We start from the raw sequence: 16143 nt of genomic DNA on the forward strand, positions 1-16143 counted from the left end.
TTTAAGAACAAAGATCATTAAGGAAGGAAATTGTCCTTTATTGTTTAATTTTCAGGGCCTAGTATGTACCTGGTAGTAGCTCAGATGTTGTTGAGTCAATGCTCTGGATGAACCAACCTTAACTTGGCACTGTTCCGACATGACTCTTTCCCAAGCTGCACAACTCAGCATGTTCATGTCTGTACCACTGCTGTCCAGGAAGAAAATTATTGTCTCCTGCCTTCCTTCCTTTCTTTCACCTCTCTTGCTTTTAACATGAAATGTCAGACATTTTTTAAGTTTAGAGATGTGACATAGCCACTAAGTGTGTAAGCTCAGGCAGCAGTAACAAAAATACTGTAATCCTGAATGTCAGTAGGAATTTGGCAAACCGTTTTGTAAAATACACTGGTCAGGTGGTTAAGTTAGATGAGAGTTTAAAAAATATATATATCTGGCTCAGTCAGTAGAGCATATGACTCTTGATCTTGGGGTCGTGAGTTCAAGACCCATGTTGGGTGTGGAGCTTACTTGAAAGTAAAAATAAATAGGGCAGGGCACCTGGGTGGTTCAGTCCGTTAAATGTCTGCCTTTAGCTCAGGTCATGATCCCAGGGTCCTGGGATGGAGCTCCATGTTGGGCTCCCTGCGTGGTGGGGAGTTTGCTTCTCCTTCTCCCTTTGTCCCTTCCTCCCATTTTGTGCTCTGTCTCACTCCAATAAATAAATGAAACCTTTGGGGAAAAAAATAGAAGATAGGTTGATATCTGCTGGGTAAGGCAAAAATAAACTTTTAAAAAATTCTTTTGGGGGCAGCCCAAAAAAAGAATTCTTTTGGGGTGGCTCAGCAGTTTAGTGCCGCCTTCAGCCCAGGGCCTGATCCTGGAGACCCGGGATCAAGTCCCTCCTCAGGCTCCCTGCATGGAGCCTGCTCCTCCCTCTGCCTGTGTCTCTGCCTCTCTCTCTCTGTGTGTCTCATGAATAAATAAATAAAATCTTTAAAAAATAATAATAATTCTTTTGAAAAAAATAAATAAAAAAATATATATCTAACTTCACTTTAAAAGTTCCAGGAAACCATTTTTACAGTAATCTAAAATGAAAGGAATTTGATTGGATTAAGTAGGTACTGTCAGAAATCCAATTTTTTGGAGTTGGTTTTAAGACTTTGAAAGGCATGAAGTTACTTTGGTAGTCAAGACAATCAATGCAACTTTTAAAGTTTCTGGAAGTATTCTAAAAGCATTCTAAAAATAAATATGAAATCTAGAGTCTCAGCTAATTAGAAATAGGGCTATTCAGATGAAAAAGTCAAGGAAAGTACACAGTTGGAGTAGTAGTAATGTTCTAGGCTTTTCTCTGAAAAAACTTCTCTATAGAAAATGTTGCAGAGGTGACCCTGTAATTAGGTGATTTTGAGCTGTCTTTTCCCAGCTGCTGTATGACTTAAGACTTTGATCACAGACACCATCTGGCCGGATAGTCCCCTTTTTTTTCCTGATTGCTCTTCAGCTAGTCTACATTCAAAGTATGTGGTTCATAGAGGCAGCTAATAAGTTAATTGGGATAGTTATGTCCCTGTTTTCAAAGTTAAACATAATTTTCCAGAACAGAAATATTTGTATATGAATGCTACGTAATATTAAATCTAGAAATCTATTTCCTGTTGTTTATTCATTCACTTAGCAAACATTTGTTGAGTCACTACTACAAGTAAGCCACTAATCTCATTGCTGGAAAGGGAGAAGTACGGCTTCTAACCTGGCTTTCTTCGGGTAGTTGTTCACATGTGACCTGTTAGAGAGGACTTGTCTGACCATATCATGAAAATAGTATTACAGCCCTGCCTTTCACCCTTCCTCCCCTTCTCGGCTCTGTTTATTATACTCCCTAACACTTATCACCGTATCTCATGCTATTTATTTCTTGTCAAACATTTTCTGCCTCAATTGGAATGTAGAACAGGAACTTTATTTTGTTATTTTGGCTTAAAACTCAAAACCGTTCCTGGCATGTATATATATATGTAAAGAACATATATGTAAAATAAAGGCTCTGGCTTCAAGAATCCCCTACTCTGATGGAGGATGAAAGTGTAGAATAATTACATACATGCAACAGTAGAGGTGTGTACAGTTGTGGCAGGACCACTGCACAGGGAGTCATCATTTAAGCAGCAGGGAAGGGTCTCAGGTGGGATGTCCTTTGCACTATTTTTTTTTAAAGATTTATTTATTGATTTATTGATTGATTTATTTATTTATTTATTTATTTATTTATTTATGAGAAACACACACAGAAAGAGAGAGAGAGAGGCAGAGACACAGGCAGAGGGAGAAGCAGGCTCCACGCAAGGAGCCTGATGTGGGACTCGATCCCCGGTCTCCAGGATCACACGCCGGGCTGCAGGTGGCGCTAAACTCCTGCGCCACCGGGGCTGCCCTCCTTTGCAGTATTGACAGGTGAATAGGATATCATCAGGAGGAAGGAAGACCAGTGTTCTAGAATAGATTTCAGAGATATCTGGAAGTTATATCTGCCCAGATTTGGTGGTGGGACTTGAGTGTGAATTTTATGTCACCAAGTAAGGATGATTTCTGGAGGAATATGCTTAGCTTCTCTGGCATGAATGAGTGGATAGATGGAGGGACCATTAGCTGCAGGATTCTGGAGGGGGAACATATCTGCCTCCTTCCTCTGAGGAAATGGGTTTAGTTTGGGATAAGTTGCATTTCTGATGCCTGTAAAATGTTCAGTACCTGGTTAAAAATTTGGCTGTGGATCCCATAGGGAAAGGTGGGGTTGAAAATAGATTTGGAAGTCATTGTTATATATGCGCTGATTAAGTCCTAGGTGTAAATGAAACCATGCCCAGAGAGCATGAAAACAGAGGATAAAGATAGGGCCCTATGGAAGGTAAACATCTAAGAATCAGAAAGGAAGTCTGAGAATAAGTTGTGGAAGGTGAAGACAACCAGGAGGAGTTGCTGACCTGCTAAGTAAGAGGTGGTCATTTTAAGGGGAGAGGAGATAACTATCCTTTGCATAGAGATTTGGATGAAGACTAAAAAGGATACTGTTGGACCTAGTTTGACAAGCAGCACACTGGTAAAGTTACTGAGAATAGTTTCAGTAGAGTGAGCGGAGGGGATACAGAAACCAAGTATCGTGGGTTGGAACATAAATTAGAGCAGGGAAACTTAATGAGGATGGGAATGGGGTGGGTGGGAAGTTTTGCTTGTATCCCCAAGGGGATACTTGTCAGTGTTGGAGAAACCCTGAATTAGAAGTAAAGAAATAAGGATACGATATGGACTATTCTTCAAAAGTATGAAAAGGAAGGGAAGGAAAATAAGAGATGGTAGCTATGTGGAAGGACAGGGAGAAGTTTTGCTGTTCTTTTAAGTACAGGAAGCTACTGTATGTCTCTGAGAATATGTATGTCTGTCCAGTGAAGGGAAGAACAGAGATTGACTGAAGTTTTACACATGAGAGGAGACCGTGAGGGAAACAGTCTTGAGGGAAGCAGGTGACTAAATCCTTACTTAAGGTAAAACAAAAGGAAGTAAGGATGGGCAAAGATTAAAAAAAAAAAAAAAATCAGGATACAACAGTTGAAGTGTACTGTGCCATAAAAGAAAAGGTTATCCAGATAGTGTGAGGGAATCAGGATGGACCAGCAAGTTCAAGAAGCTCATTAAGTTTGGAACAGCAACCGTGAAGGAATGGGAATTAAAACATAAGCAAGAGACTTGAGTGAGCCGTATCGAGAACTTAGCTGAACTCAGAAACTATAAATCAGTGGGTTATGGGATTTGCAGTTTTGTTCAACTGAAATAGTAGGCCAAGCAGAGGAACAGAGTGGGTGCACGGATGGAATTCTCCATAGTTGGAGATTGGCAAGCTGAATGCTTTGGAAGGTCAGGGGGCAGGGAAGGAAGTTGAAGTTGTTGGTGAATCTTGTTGCAGTATTGGTCCGTGGGTAATCTTAGTAAGTAAGAAAGAAAGTGATTTCTGGAGGGAGCCTGACAAATCTTGAAGAATAGGGAGGGCTAAAGGAAATGGAAGGTCTTTTTTTTTTTTTTTTTTTTTTTAATTCATGAGAGAGACACACACACACACACACACACACACACACACACACACACACAGAGGCAGGGACACAGGCAGAGGGAGAAGCAGGCTCCACACAGGAAGCCCGATGTGGGACTTGATCCGGGAACTCTGAGATCACACCCTGAGCTGAAGGCAGCTGCTCAACTGTTGAGCCACCCAGGTGCCCCGGAAGATCTTGATAAAAGCAAGAACCAAGTGGAATTTGTTAAGGGGTCCAGCGATGGTAAGGTCTGAGATGGAAAGATAGTTGCTGGTGGTTAGAACACTGGAACAAATTTTCCTGGGTTTGGGAGAAATTAAAATCCAGCACAACAGGAATGGCAGGGCTGTGAATCCACACGTGAGACATACTTGGTGAAATTCCTGAAACTTGAGAGAGAGAGAGAGAGAGAAATGATGCTGCATAAACTTCAAATACTGGAGAGGGCAGATCCCAGGACTGTTTTGCTCATTGCAGGATAATCGGCACCTGGCACATTTACAAGCTCTGTAAATATTTGTTGAATGAATAACACTCTTCCAGAGTCTGTCTTGCCTAAGTCATTAATCATGCCAGAAAATTTTGACTCGTGTCTGACACCTAGCGGTACTTTACTCAAACTACTATTAAGTGGCCACTATTAAGTAGCCCCATCTACTGTTTGAGGGAGATTCTACAGGTCAGTTGCAATGCAACTTTGTTCCTTAAACAAATCCTTACTTGGTTTTGGGCGGTTCTACTATTGACATTTGCCAGAGCTGTAATTTGGTAAGTCAGCAGTAAATATTCATTGATCGTCTACTGTGTGCCAGGCACTGTTCCATGTGCTGGAGTTTTTCATGTATTGTATGTTCTCCTGTGTGTGTGTGATCTCACTGATTTGAATACGTAGGCAGAGCATTCCATTGGGAATGGTTAACTTGATGGGAAACTTAATCTAGGGTTCTGTTGTGATTTCATATGTGAAACCTCTCTAAATTTGTTTCATAGCTTTTGGTGCTGTCTTTTCTATGTTGTGACATACTGCTTTTCGTTGATGCTAAGTAGGCATTTAGGAGGATGAAAGTAGAAGGCAAGATTGTGTTTGTTGTCAGTTTATACTTATCTACACTGTGGAGAATACCACATACTATGGAGAAATCTGGGATTGTTTTATCTTTCCTTAAGAAAAAGTAAAGTTCCTATTTGCTGGTGATGCATACTGCAGTATTTAAAGTATTTATGAATGTCCCTGGATGCTCTCTCTCTCCCTTTAAAATAAGTAAGTAAAAAATAAATTAATTAATTAAATTAAAAAATAAAGTAAATAAGTAAATCTTAAAAACAAAAGGGGGTAGGGGACGTGCCTGGGTGGCACAGTCCCTTAAGCATCAGGCTCTTGGTTTCAGCTCAGGTCTGATCTCAGGGTGGTAAGATCAAGTCCCAAATCGGGTTCTACACCTAGCATGAAGTCTGCTTGAGTTTCTCTTTCCCTCTTCCTTCTCCCCCTCCCAGCCTGCATGCTCTCTCTCTGTCTCAAGTAAATAAAGAAATCTTAAAGTATTGATGAATGAATTGACATGATATCTGAGATTTATTTTAAAACACTTCAGGAAGAAAAAGTGAGTAGGAGTAAAATAAGATTGACAAAGTTTTTTTAGTTATTTAAGTTATGTTCATGGGTTTTTATTCTGTTTTGTCTACTTTTGTATATGTTGGACATTTTCCACAATAAAAAGTAAGCAAAAATAATTAGCTGGGTGTGGGTTGAAAGTTTATCATGATTAAGTTATATAATGATATCATGACGTTCTTTTTAATACTTAACAGATTTTTAAAAATTTTATTTTGCTCCATCTGATATTACTTGAAGATCAGATTGAGTAGAGGATATGAGTTTGCTTATAGATAGAATTTGACTGAGACCCAACAGGCAACATCCTACAATGTCCAGAGGCTATTGGAATTTTGAGTTTGAAGCTCATAATTGTTGGAGCTGTAGATTAGAGGCTTGGGAGATATAATTTTAAAGTATTAGCCATCCCTCTGGAAATGAGAACATCTTTAGTAGAAATCTGGGAATACCTAGATTTAATAAACTAGCATATATTTATATTTTTTAATTAGTGCTTCTGCCATAACCAAAGGAAATGGAGTACCCAGTAATCTGCCATACCAGTCTTTTAAAGTTGGATGCTGCTTCATAATGATATTTATGGATTTTTTGGTTGTTAGTGTGTCTCTGTTAGGCTCTTAGGATAATTATGTATGCCATCAGCAAGCCAAACCTTCAAAATAAAGATTAGCAGTCTGTTTCCAACAATTAAGAAATACTTACAAAATATTTCAGGCAAACAGAAAATATAGGGGGAAAACGTAACTTCCAAATGCTTGCCACCTATCTTTGTCAGGTTAGCATTTTAGCGTCCTTCCTCCCAGTCCTGACCCCATCCCACCTCACCCCAATGGTTATAAGTATGATTGAGGCCATAACTCTTCACCTATTCTCTTTCCCCAGAGGTAATCCTAGCCTGGGTTTGATATTTATTTCTCGTTTGTTTTCTGCCTTAAAAGATTCATAATTCCTAACTTTTGCACAATAAATTCTTCTTCATGCCCTATTTTCCCCCCCTGTGGCAATCTGTTACCCATCAAAAAGAAGTTGAGGTCATTTTTCATTATTTAGACTTAACTTTGATATCTATTTCAATCTACATTGTGGTTTCACTTATTTTTTGGTCTGAAAACTAAATATCAATTTCCATAAACCATTTAATTGATTTTCTTTGAATAATTAATGCTTGGAGCTTTAATGCTCTATTATGTGATGTATCTCTTTAGTTTTCCACATTTGTGGAGAGTATCCTTCTTCCATGGCTTATATAACTTTCATATGAAGCCCAGTTTAATTTCAGTGGCTTTCTCTTGTGTAGACTTTTTTTTACAACAAAGAAATCAATTAAAAGAATACTTTAAAAAATTAACTGTCATTATAAAAGAGAAGATTAGTTCCATTTAAAAAAAATTGTTCAGTAGCATCTTCAGAAACTCAGAAGGAAGAAGCCAAAAAGGTTAATAATCTCAGTGACAGCCATTATTTTTTTTTCTTGCTTTGTTTTTGTTTAAAACATGGGAGGGTATTTCTTTGTATAAGGTATGTATTTGTTCACTCTGTTAATAAATATTTTCCTATTGCCCCCAGAACTATAGCATTCCCTGACTTATACCTATCTACTTTTCTGTGGATATTCTTTACAGGGTCCTCTTTATAAGTGGCATACTTCAAAACTGTCACTTTTTTTTTTTTAAAGATTTCATTTATTTAAGAAATAGCACAAGTTGGGGGGAAGAGCAAAGGGAGAGGGAGAAGCAGACTCCCTGCTGAGCAGGGAGCCCAATGCAGGGCTCAATCCCAGGAAAAAGGCGACACTTAACCAACTGAGCCACTCAGGCGCTGCAAAATTGTCACTTCTTAAAATAATCCATTTGCTTGAGTCTGTTTGCTTTTATTCTAAGTTTAGATTTTGAAATAATTTAAATGTTGGCAATGTTTTGGGCTTTAGCATTCTCTAAAGGAGAGGGTCGTTTACAGATTTAAATAATCTTTTTTAACTGACAAAGCCCACAGGCCTAGGGATGTAGTCCTCTGGTTTCAATACCAGTTTCTTTGAAAATAAGTATTGTGTAGTTCATGTCAGAGTTACTGGAAATTTTTTAGTACAGTCTCATATTTTTGTCTACCTTCTTTTTTTAAGAGTTCTTTAGTCTTTGGTTTGTATTCCTCAATTTCTTCATAATATAGCAGTTGGATTTATAGAGATACTCCTTCAACCAGTATTTAATTAAGCACTTGCAGAGTGACAAGCACCCCAGCCTCAATTATCCCTGATCTGTATGTAAACCTTCCAAAGGTTTATTATCAGACTAGCACAGTAATAACATTTATTAAATACCTACTTGAATTAGACATTATATAAGCATTTTAATGGATTATCTCTTTTAATCCTCACAACAACATTGCCAGGTGGGAATATATTACCATCATCCTCATTGTGCAGAGGAGTTCACTGTAACACAAGTAAAACATTTGTCTAAAATCATTTGGAGGTAAGGTTGCCAGATAAAATACAGGATACCCAATTAAATTGAACTAATTTTTGCAACATTTGATAACCTTCCTTGAAGATAAATGGCAGAGCTAGGATTTTAAACTATGTAATCTGTTTAAAAGGCTCAAGCTGTTAACTACTGCATTATCCTGCCTGTGGAGAATAGAAGTCACAGCTACCTGGATATTCATCCAGTATTTAGATGGCAAGTACTACCTGCACATAGTTTGTTCATTCATCCCTTTCTTCCTTCGTCTCTTCTTCGTTCCTTCCTCGTTATTTTTCTCCCAAGTGATTATATTTACTATAATGTGAAAGTATGTGGGTTTTTTTTTTCTGATTTCAAAATAGTATTCAACTTTAAGTAAAGTCACATATGGGATCTCTGTCTACTTGTTAAGTCTTTGCTAATTATATGTTAAATAGCATAAGATGGAATGTTTTCTGTACCTGGCCATTTTAGCTGCTGTCATTTAGCCATTTAGATTATTCAGATTGTCGTCGTTTTACTTCTTTTCTCAAATACAGAAAGATTTATGTATGTGTGCTAAAAAGACACATTTTCCTTTTCTCTGACAAGGTCAAGGAAATAACACTTGAATAAAAACAGTTCTTTGAAGCACTTCCTATGAGTTCTCAAAAAATGAGAAATTATAAAACATGGATATAGAATTAAAAGAGGCTTTTTACTAGGAATTGCCGGCGAAGCTATCTGGCCCTACCGGATGATAATACAGGAAAGTAAAGAATTGTTTTTCTTCGTGAATTACCACAGTTCAGGATCAGACTTTTAAATGTGCATATTCAGAAATCATTGACTTAAAAAATTAAAGACGAGATGGAATAACACATTTTAAACTTGAAATTTTTGATTCCATTTCCAGTAGAATATATTAAAAAGAAGATACTTTTTAAAATTATCCTTTCTTTAAAATTTTTTAAAAATTTTAATTGAAATATAGCTGACAGAATAGTAAATTAGTTTCAGGTGCACAACACAGTGATTTGACATCTATATACATTATGAAGTGCTTGCTGTGATACATGTCGTCACCACCTATCACACACAAAGTTACCACAATATTATTGATCATATTCTCTATGCTGTGTTTTTCATCCCCATGACTTACTTATTTTATAGCTGGAAGTTTCTACCTCTTAGTCCTCTTCACCTATTTCACCCACCCTCAGCCTCTCTCCCCTCTGTCAACCATGTTTGTTCTCTGAATTTATGAGTGTTTCTTTGTTTTGTTATTTAGATTCCACATATAAATGAAACCATGTGGTATTTGTCTTTCTCTGTTTTATAAAGAGAGGACACTTTTAAAAAATATTTTTATTTAAATTCAATTTAGTTCACATATAGTGTATTATTAGTTTCAGAGGTAGAATTTAGTGATTCATTAGTTGCATATAATACCCAGTGCTCATTACATCATGTGCCCTCCTTAATGCCCATCAGTTAGCCCCTACCCTTCTACCTCCCCTCTAGCAACTCTCAGTTTGTTTCCTATAGTTAAAGAATCTCTTATGATTGTCTCCCTCTCGTGTTCATCTTATTTTTCCTTCCCTTCCCCTGTGTTCGTCTGTTTTTATTTCTTAAATTCTACATATGAGTGAAATCATATGGTATTTGTCTTTCTCTGATTGACTGATTTCGCTCAGCATAATACCCTCTAGTTCCATCCATGTCATTGCAAATGGCAAGATTTCATCCTTTTTGATGGCTGAATAATATTCCTGTGTGTGTGTGTGTGTGTGTGTGTGTGTGTGTGTGTACACACACAATCTTTTGGTGGACATCTAAACTCTTTCTATATTTTAGCTATTGTGGACATTGCTGCTATAAACATTGGGATGTATGTGCCCCTCTGAATCACTATGTTTGTATCCTTTGGGTAATACTTCTCTTAAAGACACACCTTAAAATTAATAAGCCAAGTATTTAACTTAGGATCAGAAAATATGGAAATTAAAATGAAGTATATTTTTTAGTGAAACCTGCCTGTAATTAAGGGTTATCAGTTTTCTGTTGTTTAGAAGGAATTGGATAATATCTAAGTAGTAATAGTAAGTCAGATTTTAGACAAAGTTCAGAAAGAAAAGTGACAGCAAGAATCAAAAGTAGTTCTCAGCAGATGTGATGGTTTTTGCTGTCAGATTGTCCCCATTTTAATCTGTTCCACCTTCAAATGTTTTCACGCATAGTGTGTTGAAAGATTTGTCAATGACAGTGTCTCTGATTTTATCATGTCAGTCTCTGAAGAATTAATATTTCTTTTATAGAAATTAAATCAAAATTATTTTGGACAACTTCTATTATGTATAAGTGAAATTTTCTATCAGAATTTTCAGAATTTACTACATTGCCGCCCAGCCAACTCTCAGTGTTTTTATAGAGTTCATTAAAGTCATTTACATTTTGTATTTTTAAATAAAAGTATGGTATAATCACCTTTTGGACGTAATAGACTAGAAGACATTAATGAGGAAAATCTTTCTTCTTTTATTATATAAGTCCATGAAAGCAATGATTTGATTCAACAAAACTTACTAAACCTTCAAATCTCTAGCTAAGAAGAAACAGATGATTTTCTTTAAATGCCAGTTCTTATAAATGTTGAGTTGGCTACAGAGAGACCTAGCCAAAAATAATTGAATTTTAAGTGACTGATACTGAAAAGAAACTTTTTTTTTCTATTCAAAGTAATTATAAGTGACTGCCTGTATTCAGTAAAGTTTGGCAAATGAATAAATAGTTTAATTATTTTTGAAATAACTGAGAACACTGTGTTTGGATTCGGACCTGAGTTCAAATCCCTACTCTGCCTCTTTTTAAGTTACTTAGTCTGTTTCCTCTTACTTGCGTATATCTTGTAGGCTTATTATGAGAATTAAACTAAATAATAAATTTATTCACTCATTGAATATTTTTTGAATGCCACTTCTGTGCTAGGCATCATTCTAGGTACTCTGGATATCAGAGAACATGACAAAAATCCCTGTTCTTCATTTTAGTGGGAGAGACAAACAACCAAAATGCAAGCAAATAAAAACATATTTTTAAGTAGTGAGTGATAAATTCTATGAAGAAAAATAAAGCTTGGCACATCCAGGAAGTCGCTCCTGCTTTTTATCATAATTTTCAAAGTACAGCAGAAACCTTGTCTGTCTTGGTTTACCAATTAACATATTGCTCTGTCTGCTTTATCTGCCTGTCCACATGTCTAGGGATGGTCTCTTGGTTTATTTTTTCCCTCAAACCATTTGAAAATTAAGTTGCAGATAGAATTATAATTATAGAAATATGATAATACAATACAGTGATACAATCATAACAATTAGTCCCTGACTCCTTTAACAAACATCTCTTAAGAATTAGATATTCTTCATGGTAGGGATTTAACTGACATTAGTTCTTTTTTTCCTCCAAAGCCTCACAGAGAAAGTAGTCATGGCTATCATAGCTAATCTGAAATGACAAAAGGATTTATAATATTTTCATGTTATCTGAATATAGAAGGCCATATAAAGTTTCTTTGGGAAGATATCTGATACATATTTATAGGCTTCTAAATTGTATAATAGATACTTTGCAAGTGTGTTTTTATTACCTTTCAAGTTTTTCATTCTTACAGACATAAAATATGGTACTAGTTTTCATTTGAGCACTGTGTAGAGTGCAAATGTACATTTGCTGAGGAATTATAACTGGAGTAACCAGTTATGTGCCATGTTGAATACTTTCACATGTTATCTCATTTATTAGTCTTCATGGAAACTCTTCAAGAATGTAAAAATATAGAATAATTATCTCTTAATATCATAGAAGAAAAAGTAATAGTTAAGTAAAAATGTTTACTTACTTGCAACTGGACTATGAAGTGGCAAAGCAAGGATTTGGATCCATATCTACTGGCTTCTGAAAACAAGTAATTTGGGGTGCCTGGGTGGCTCAGTCAGTTAAGTATCTGACTCGATCTCAGCTCACATCTTGATCTCAGGGTCATGAGTTTAAGCCCTGTGTTGGGCTCCATGCACCATGGAGCCAACTTAAAAAACAAAACAAAAACACTACTTAAAACAAAGAAAACTTAAAAACAAGCAATTTTTACTCTACCCTGTTGCATATAAGTGATTGAATTAGTCATCCACTACTTTAGAAGACTTCTTTCAGAGTAAATAGCTAAGTGTGTAAAGGGAGCTATTGATATATATTCCTTTTTTAAGACTTTTTTTTAAGAGGCATCTGGGTGGCTCAGTTGGTTATGCATCTGCCTTCAGCCTGGGTCAGGTTAAGCCTTTGGCTTGGGTCATGACCCCAGGATTGGGATTGAGCCCCACATTGGGCTCCCTGCTGCTTCTCCCACTCCCTCTCCCTTTGCACCTCCTCCTGCTTGTGCGCTATCTCAAATAAATAAAATCTTTTTTTTAAATATGTATTTTTAAAAAAAGGAAAAAAAGAAACTTTTGAGCCACATTTGTGATACACCATGATGAAAATTTAGTTTTATATGGCAAGAATTGTAAACTGTTAATATTTAACATTCATTTTCTGCCCAGTATTGCAATTTAACGAGTATTATATCACTCCCTGCATATATCTGCCTTATTTGCTCAGTCATGTTCTTTAAGAGTGAGGGCTGTGTCTCCTACTTCAGTGGTTCCCAAACATGATTGCATATCACAGTCACCTCAGTTTCTGATTTAGCAGAGCTTGGATGGAGTCCCTGAATTTGCATGACTAACACATTCCCTGGTTATGTCAATGCCCTGGTTATGTGGTCTGGGGACCACACTTTGAGAACCACTATCTACCTCTTTGCCCTTCCTCCCACCACAGTCCTTGTCTTAGTGCTTATCACTTAGCTTACATGCCCTCTCATTTGGGAATCTTTCCTTGACTTCTGTTTTATTGAAACTGTTAGTTGTTCTTAAATGTTAGTGTGTATAAGAATCATCCGGGAGACTTGTTGACAAAGCAGACTTCTGATTAGACCCCAAAACATTGATTTTTAGTAAGCACATTCAGTGTTAATGCAGATGATCCATGGATAGCAATTTGTGAAATATTGGCTTACAGAGTTGATCATGCACTCGTCATTGCCATAACTGTATATTGTATTTGCCTATGATTGTTTTTTATACCATAGTGCCATTTTTGGTTTGTACATCTCTCTCCGACTGTAGTCCCTGAAGGGAAAGGACTGTATCTTCCATCATTGTTATAACTTAGGACTTAGCCCAGTGGAGTGTTAAAAAGCAGTAAAGTACTCCCTGTGTAATCTAGCTATGTGACCTTGGAGGATTTAATCTCTCTTGTCCTCAGTTTCCCCTTTTATGCAATAGTAGTAGTAACATGTGATATGGAAATTAACTCTCAGTGTAGTAATTTACATACAGAATGTACCCACTAAATAGATACCATTACTCTTGCCGTGATGGTGGTTGTGTTACAGAAGAAACAAAATAAATGTTTGAGTTAATGAAAACTCCTAAATTGTGATTTTAGCATCCAAATTCAGGATATGTATTTAACACTTCATTAAAAATCTTTGCTTAATTGTCTAAAATATCATTTTCTAGTTCAGTATTTTATTTATTTATTTATTTATTTATTTATTTATTTATTTTTTCTATTTCAGTATTTTAATAAAATACTGTGAAGTAAGATTGTGCCTTGGACTTTTTCTCTCCCATAGGAAAACAAAGAAACCGCTTGGAACCAATGGATACCATATTTGTTAAACAGGTTAAAGAAGGAGGACCTGCTTTTGAAGCTGGATTATGTACAGGTACTGATATTCCTCTTTAAACAATACCTCCAGATTTCTTTTTTCCTTTATTTCTTCTTTCTTCCATATTTCATTTTCCATATTTTTCATTATCTCCTTCTGTATGTTCTTTCCTGTATCTTCATGTCAGTTATTACTGTTTTTGGAACCTAGTTATCTGTATGTTTCTTGATACCTAAATAGATGGGTTTGGACACAAATAATATAAATTATTAATTAGGAGCACTTTTGGTTACCACTTAGATAACAGGCTCTTGGAGGCTTTCTTAAAAGTGCCTACATTTAATTTTGATAAGGATTACAAAATAGTAAAATGGTACAGATATGTATTGACAAAATTGAAATAATCTTGGATCTCTATGTTCTAGAAGTACCTTATCTGCCAGAGATGAGTTGATTAATTATTGCACTACGAAGAGTAATTTAAGTCTCCAAGGCAAGGAAGTGACAGGGTAAACAAAGGAATAACTAGTAGTTTTGCAACTCAGAAAACAAATAATGGGCATAAATAGTGTAGCCAGGGTCACCTGGTGACTATAGCTTTTGGAATTTCTAAATTCATCCCTGACTAGAGCTTCTAAGACCTAAGCTATATTTCATCAGAAGCTGTATACATTAAAATTTAGATTCATGTTTGTGAAAGATGCTTTAAAAAATAGGAGGAATATATCAAAAATAAGTACATTACTCAAGAAATATTTCAAAAGTAGTCAGAAATGATCTTTTATGGAATTCCTCATGTATTTTTTTTTTTTTTACTTCTCTTTGAAGGTGATCGAATTATAAAAGTCAATGGAGAAAGTGTTATTGGAAAGACCTACTCCCAAGTAATTGCTTTAATTCAAAACAGGTAAGATTCTCGAAATATGATTAATTTTGTCCAAAGATGGATGTTTATAAATAAGTGAAGCAAGTAGATTCAATATAGTATTGTCTATATTCTATAATGGGATGGGGAGATGTGGGACTTTCCCTTGGAGTGGATAATACATGTGAGAACTGCCAAGGATGAATACCTGATGGTAGCTTACTTGGTGCTTTGCTTCGGCAAATATATCAGATTTGTGATTAAAGTCCTTAAGAATCTAAAAGGAACATATTTTAGATTTACTCTAAGTTTCTCACTTTTATTTGAAATGACGATTAAATTTATAATTTGTAATAAAAATATAAATGCATATTAAAATTTACTTTAAAACCGCTTACTCCAATATCTTTAAATACTCTTGGCTCAAATTTATTCATTTGTTTTAGCAAAGACAGCAAGAAATTCTCTTTGAATCTGTCTGTCTACCTGCGTTCTACAGGATAAAAGAATTTTGAGTTCTAAAGGCAAATAAATATGTACAGAATAACCTGAGACCTCAAAGATAACTTAGTCCTGCTATTTTTCTGTCTACCACACACCTAGAAAATTTTTCTAAATTATAAATAAAGAATTTGAAAGCCAAAGTGGTTAGCATATTGAATTCCTGTCAAGAGTAGGCCCTGATTGGGGTCCCATTGTCCAGATCATCCCTTTGTAATTAAAGTGAAGTTCATTATTTTCTGAAGACTTTTATCAAGCTCCTCTAACTATGTCTAAAGCAGTTCATGCTGTAATCTAAGTTAGTTACATGAATGCTCAAAAGCATTGTCATTTTTACGATTAGGTGATGTGATTGTGATTTATTGCTCTCTGAATATTTTTCTTACTGTTTTAATATTTAATTAAATTTAGGGAAAGCAAATCTTAAATCTTGCCTCTAATATTGGATTCTAGGTGTTTCTGACAGTGATCCCTATTTGATCTTAAGTATTGGAGAGAACAGGGGATTGTGAAGAATTTAAAGCCACTCCGAGGCAGTGGGGAGATCACCCCTATTTTTATTCTCTTAAATTAGTTCATCATAGATACAACATATTGGTGTTGGATTTTTTTAGTATATTTGTTAACATCTTTTCTTGAAAAATACTTTTTCCAAGTAACCATAACTTAATCTTTGTTTTCCTCAAAATCCTCATTAATTTTTTTGTTACTGGTGCAGTTTATCTCTTGGAGTTAATAACACTTTGGAATGACAGTCTTGATTTTTCAGCCAATAAAGCAATTTGAAAAATAGAGAAATACTGTTTTTTCATGATCTTATTTTATTTTAAAAAAATTGTGTTCCTTTTGTCTGCAGTTGGTAGCAAATGGATAATGCA

The 16143-nt window shown here is 35.7% G+C and overlaps 1 protein-coding gene across 1 annotated transcript in view; it reads left to right on the forward strand.

Moving 5' to 3' along the window:
• Positions 1-16143, forward strand: part of ARHGAP21 (Rho GTPase activating protein 21) — an 82234-nt gene that overhangs the window by 14204 nt on the left and 51887 nt on the right. The window contains 2 exon segments of the mRNA XM_038532057.1: positions 13864-13956; positions 14728-14806. Of these exon segments, the coding sequence (XP_038387985.1) occupies positions 13864-13956; positions 14728-14806 (172 nt within the window).

The sequence above is a fragment of the Canis lupus genome, chromosome 2, assembly GCF_011100685.1.
Source record: "Canis lupus familiaris isolate Mischka breed German Shepherd chromosome 2, alternate assembly UU_Cfam_GSD_1.0, whole genome shotgun sequence".
Classification (NCBI taxonomy): Eukaryota; Metazoa; Chordata; class Mammalia; order Carnivora; family Canidae; genus Canis; species Canis lupus.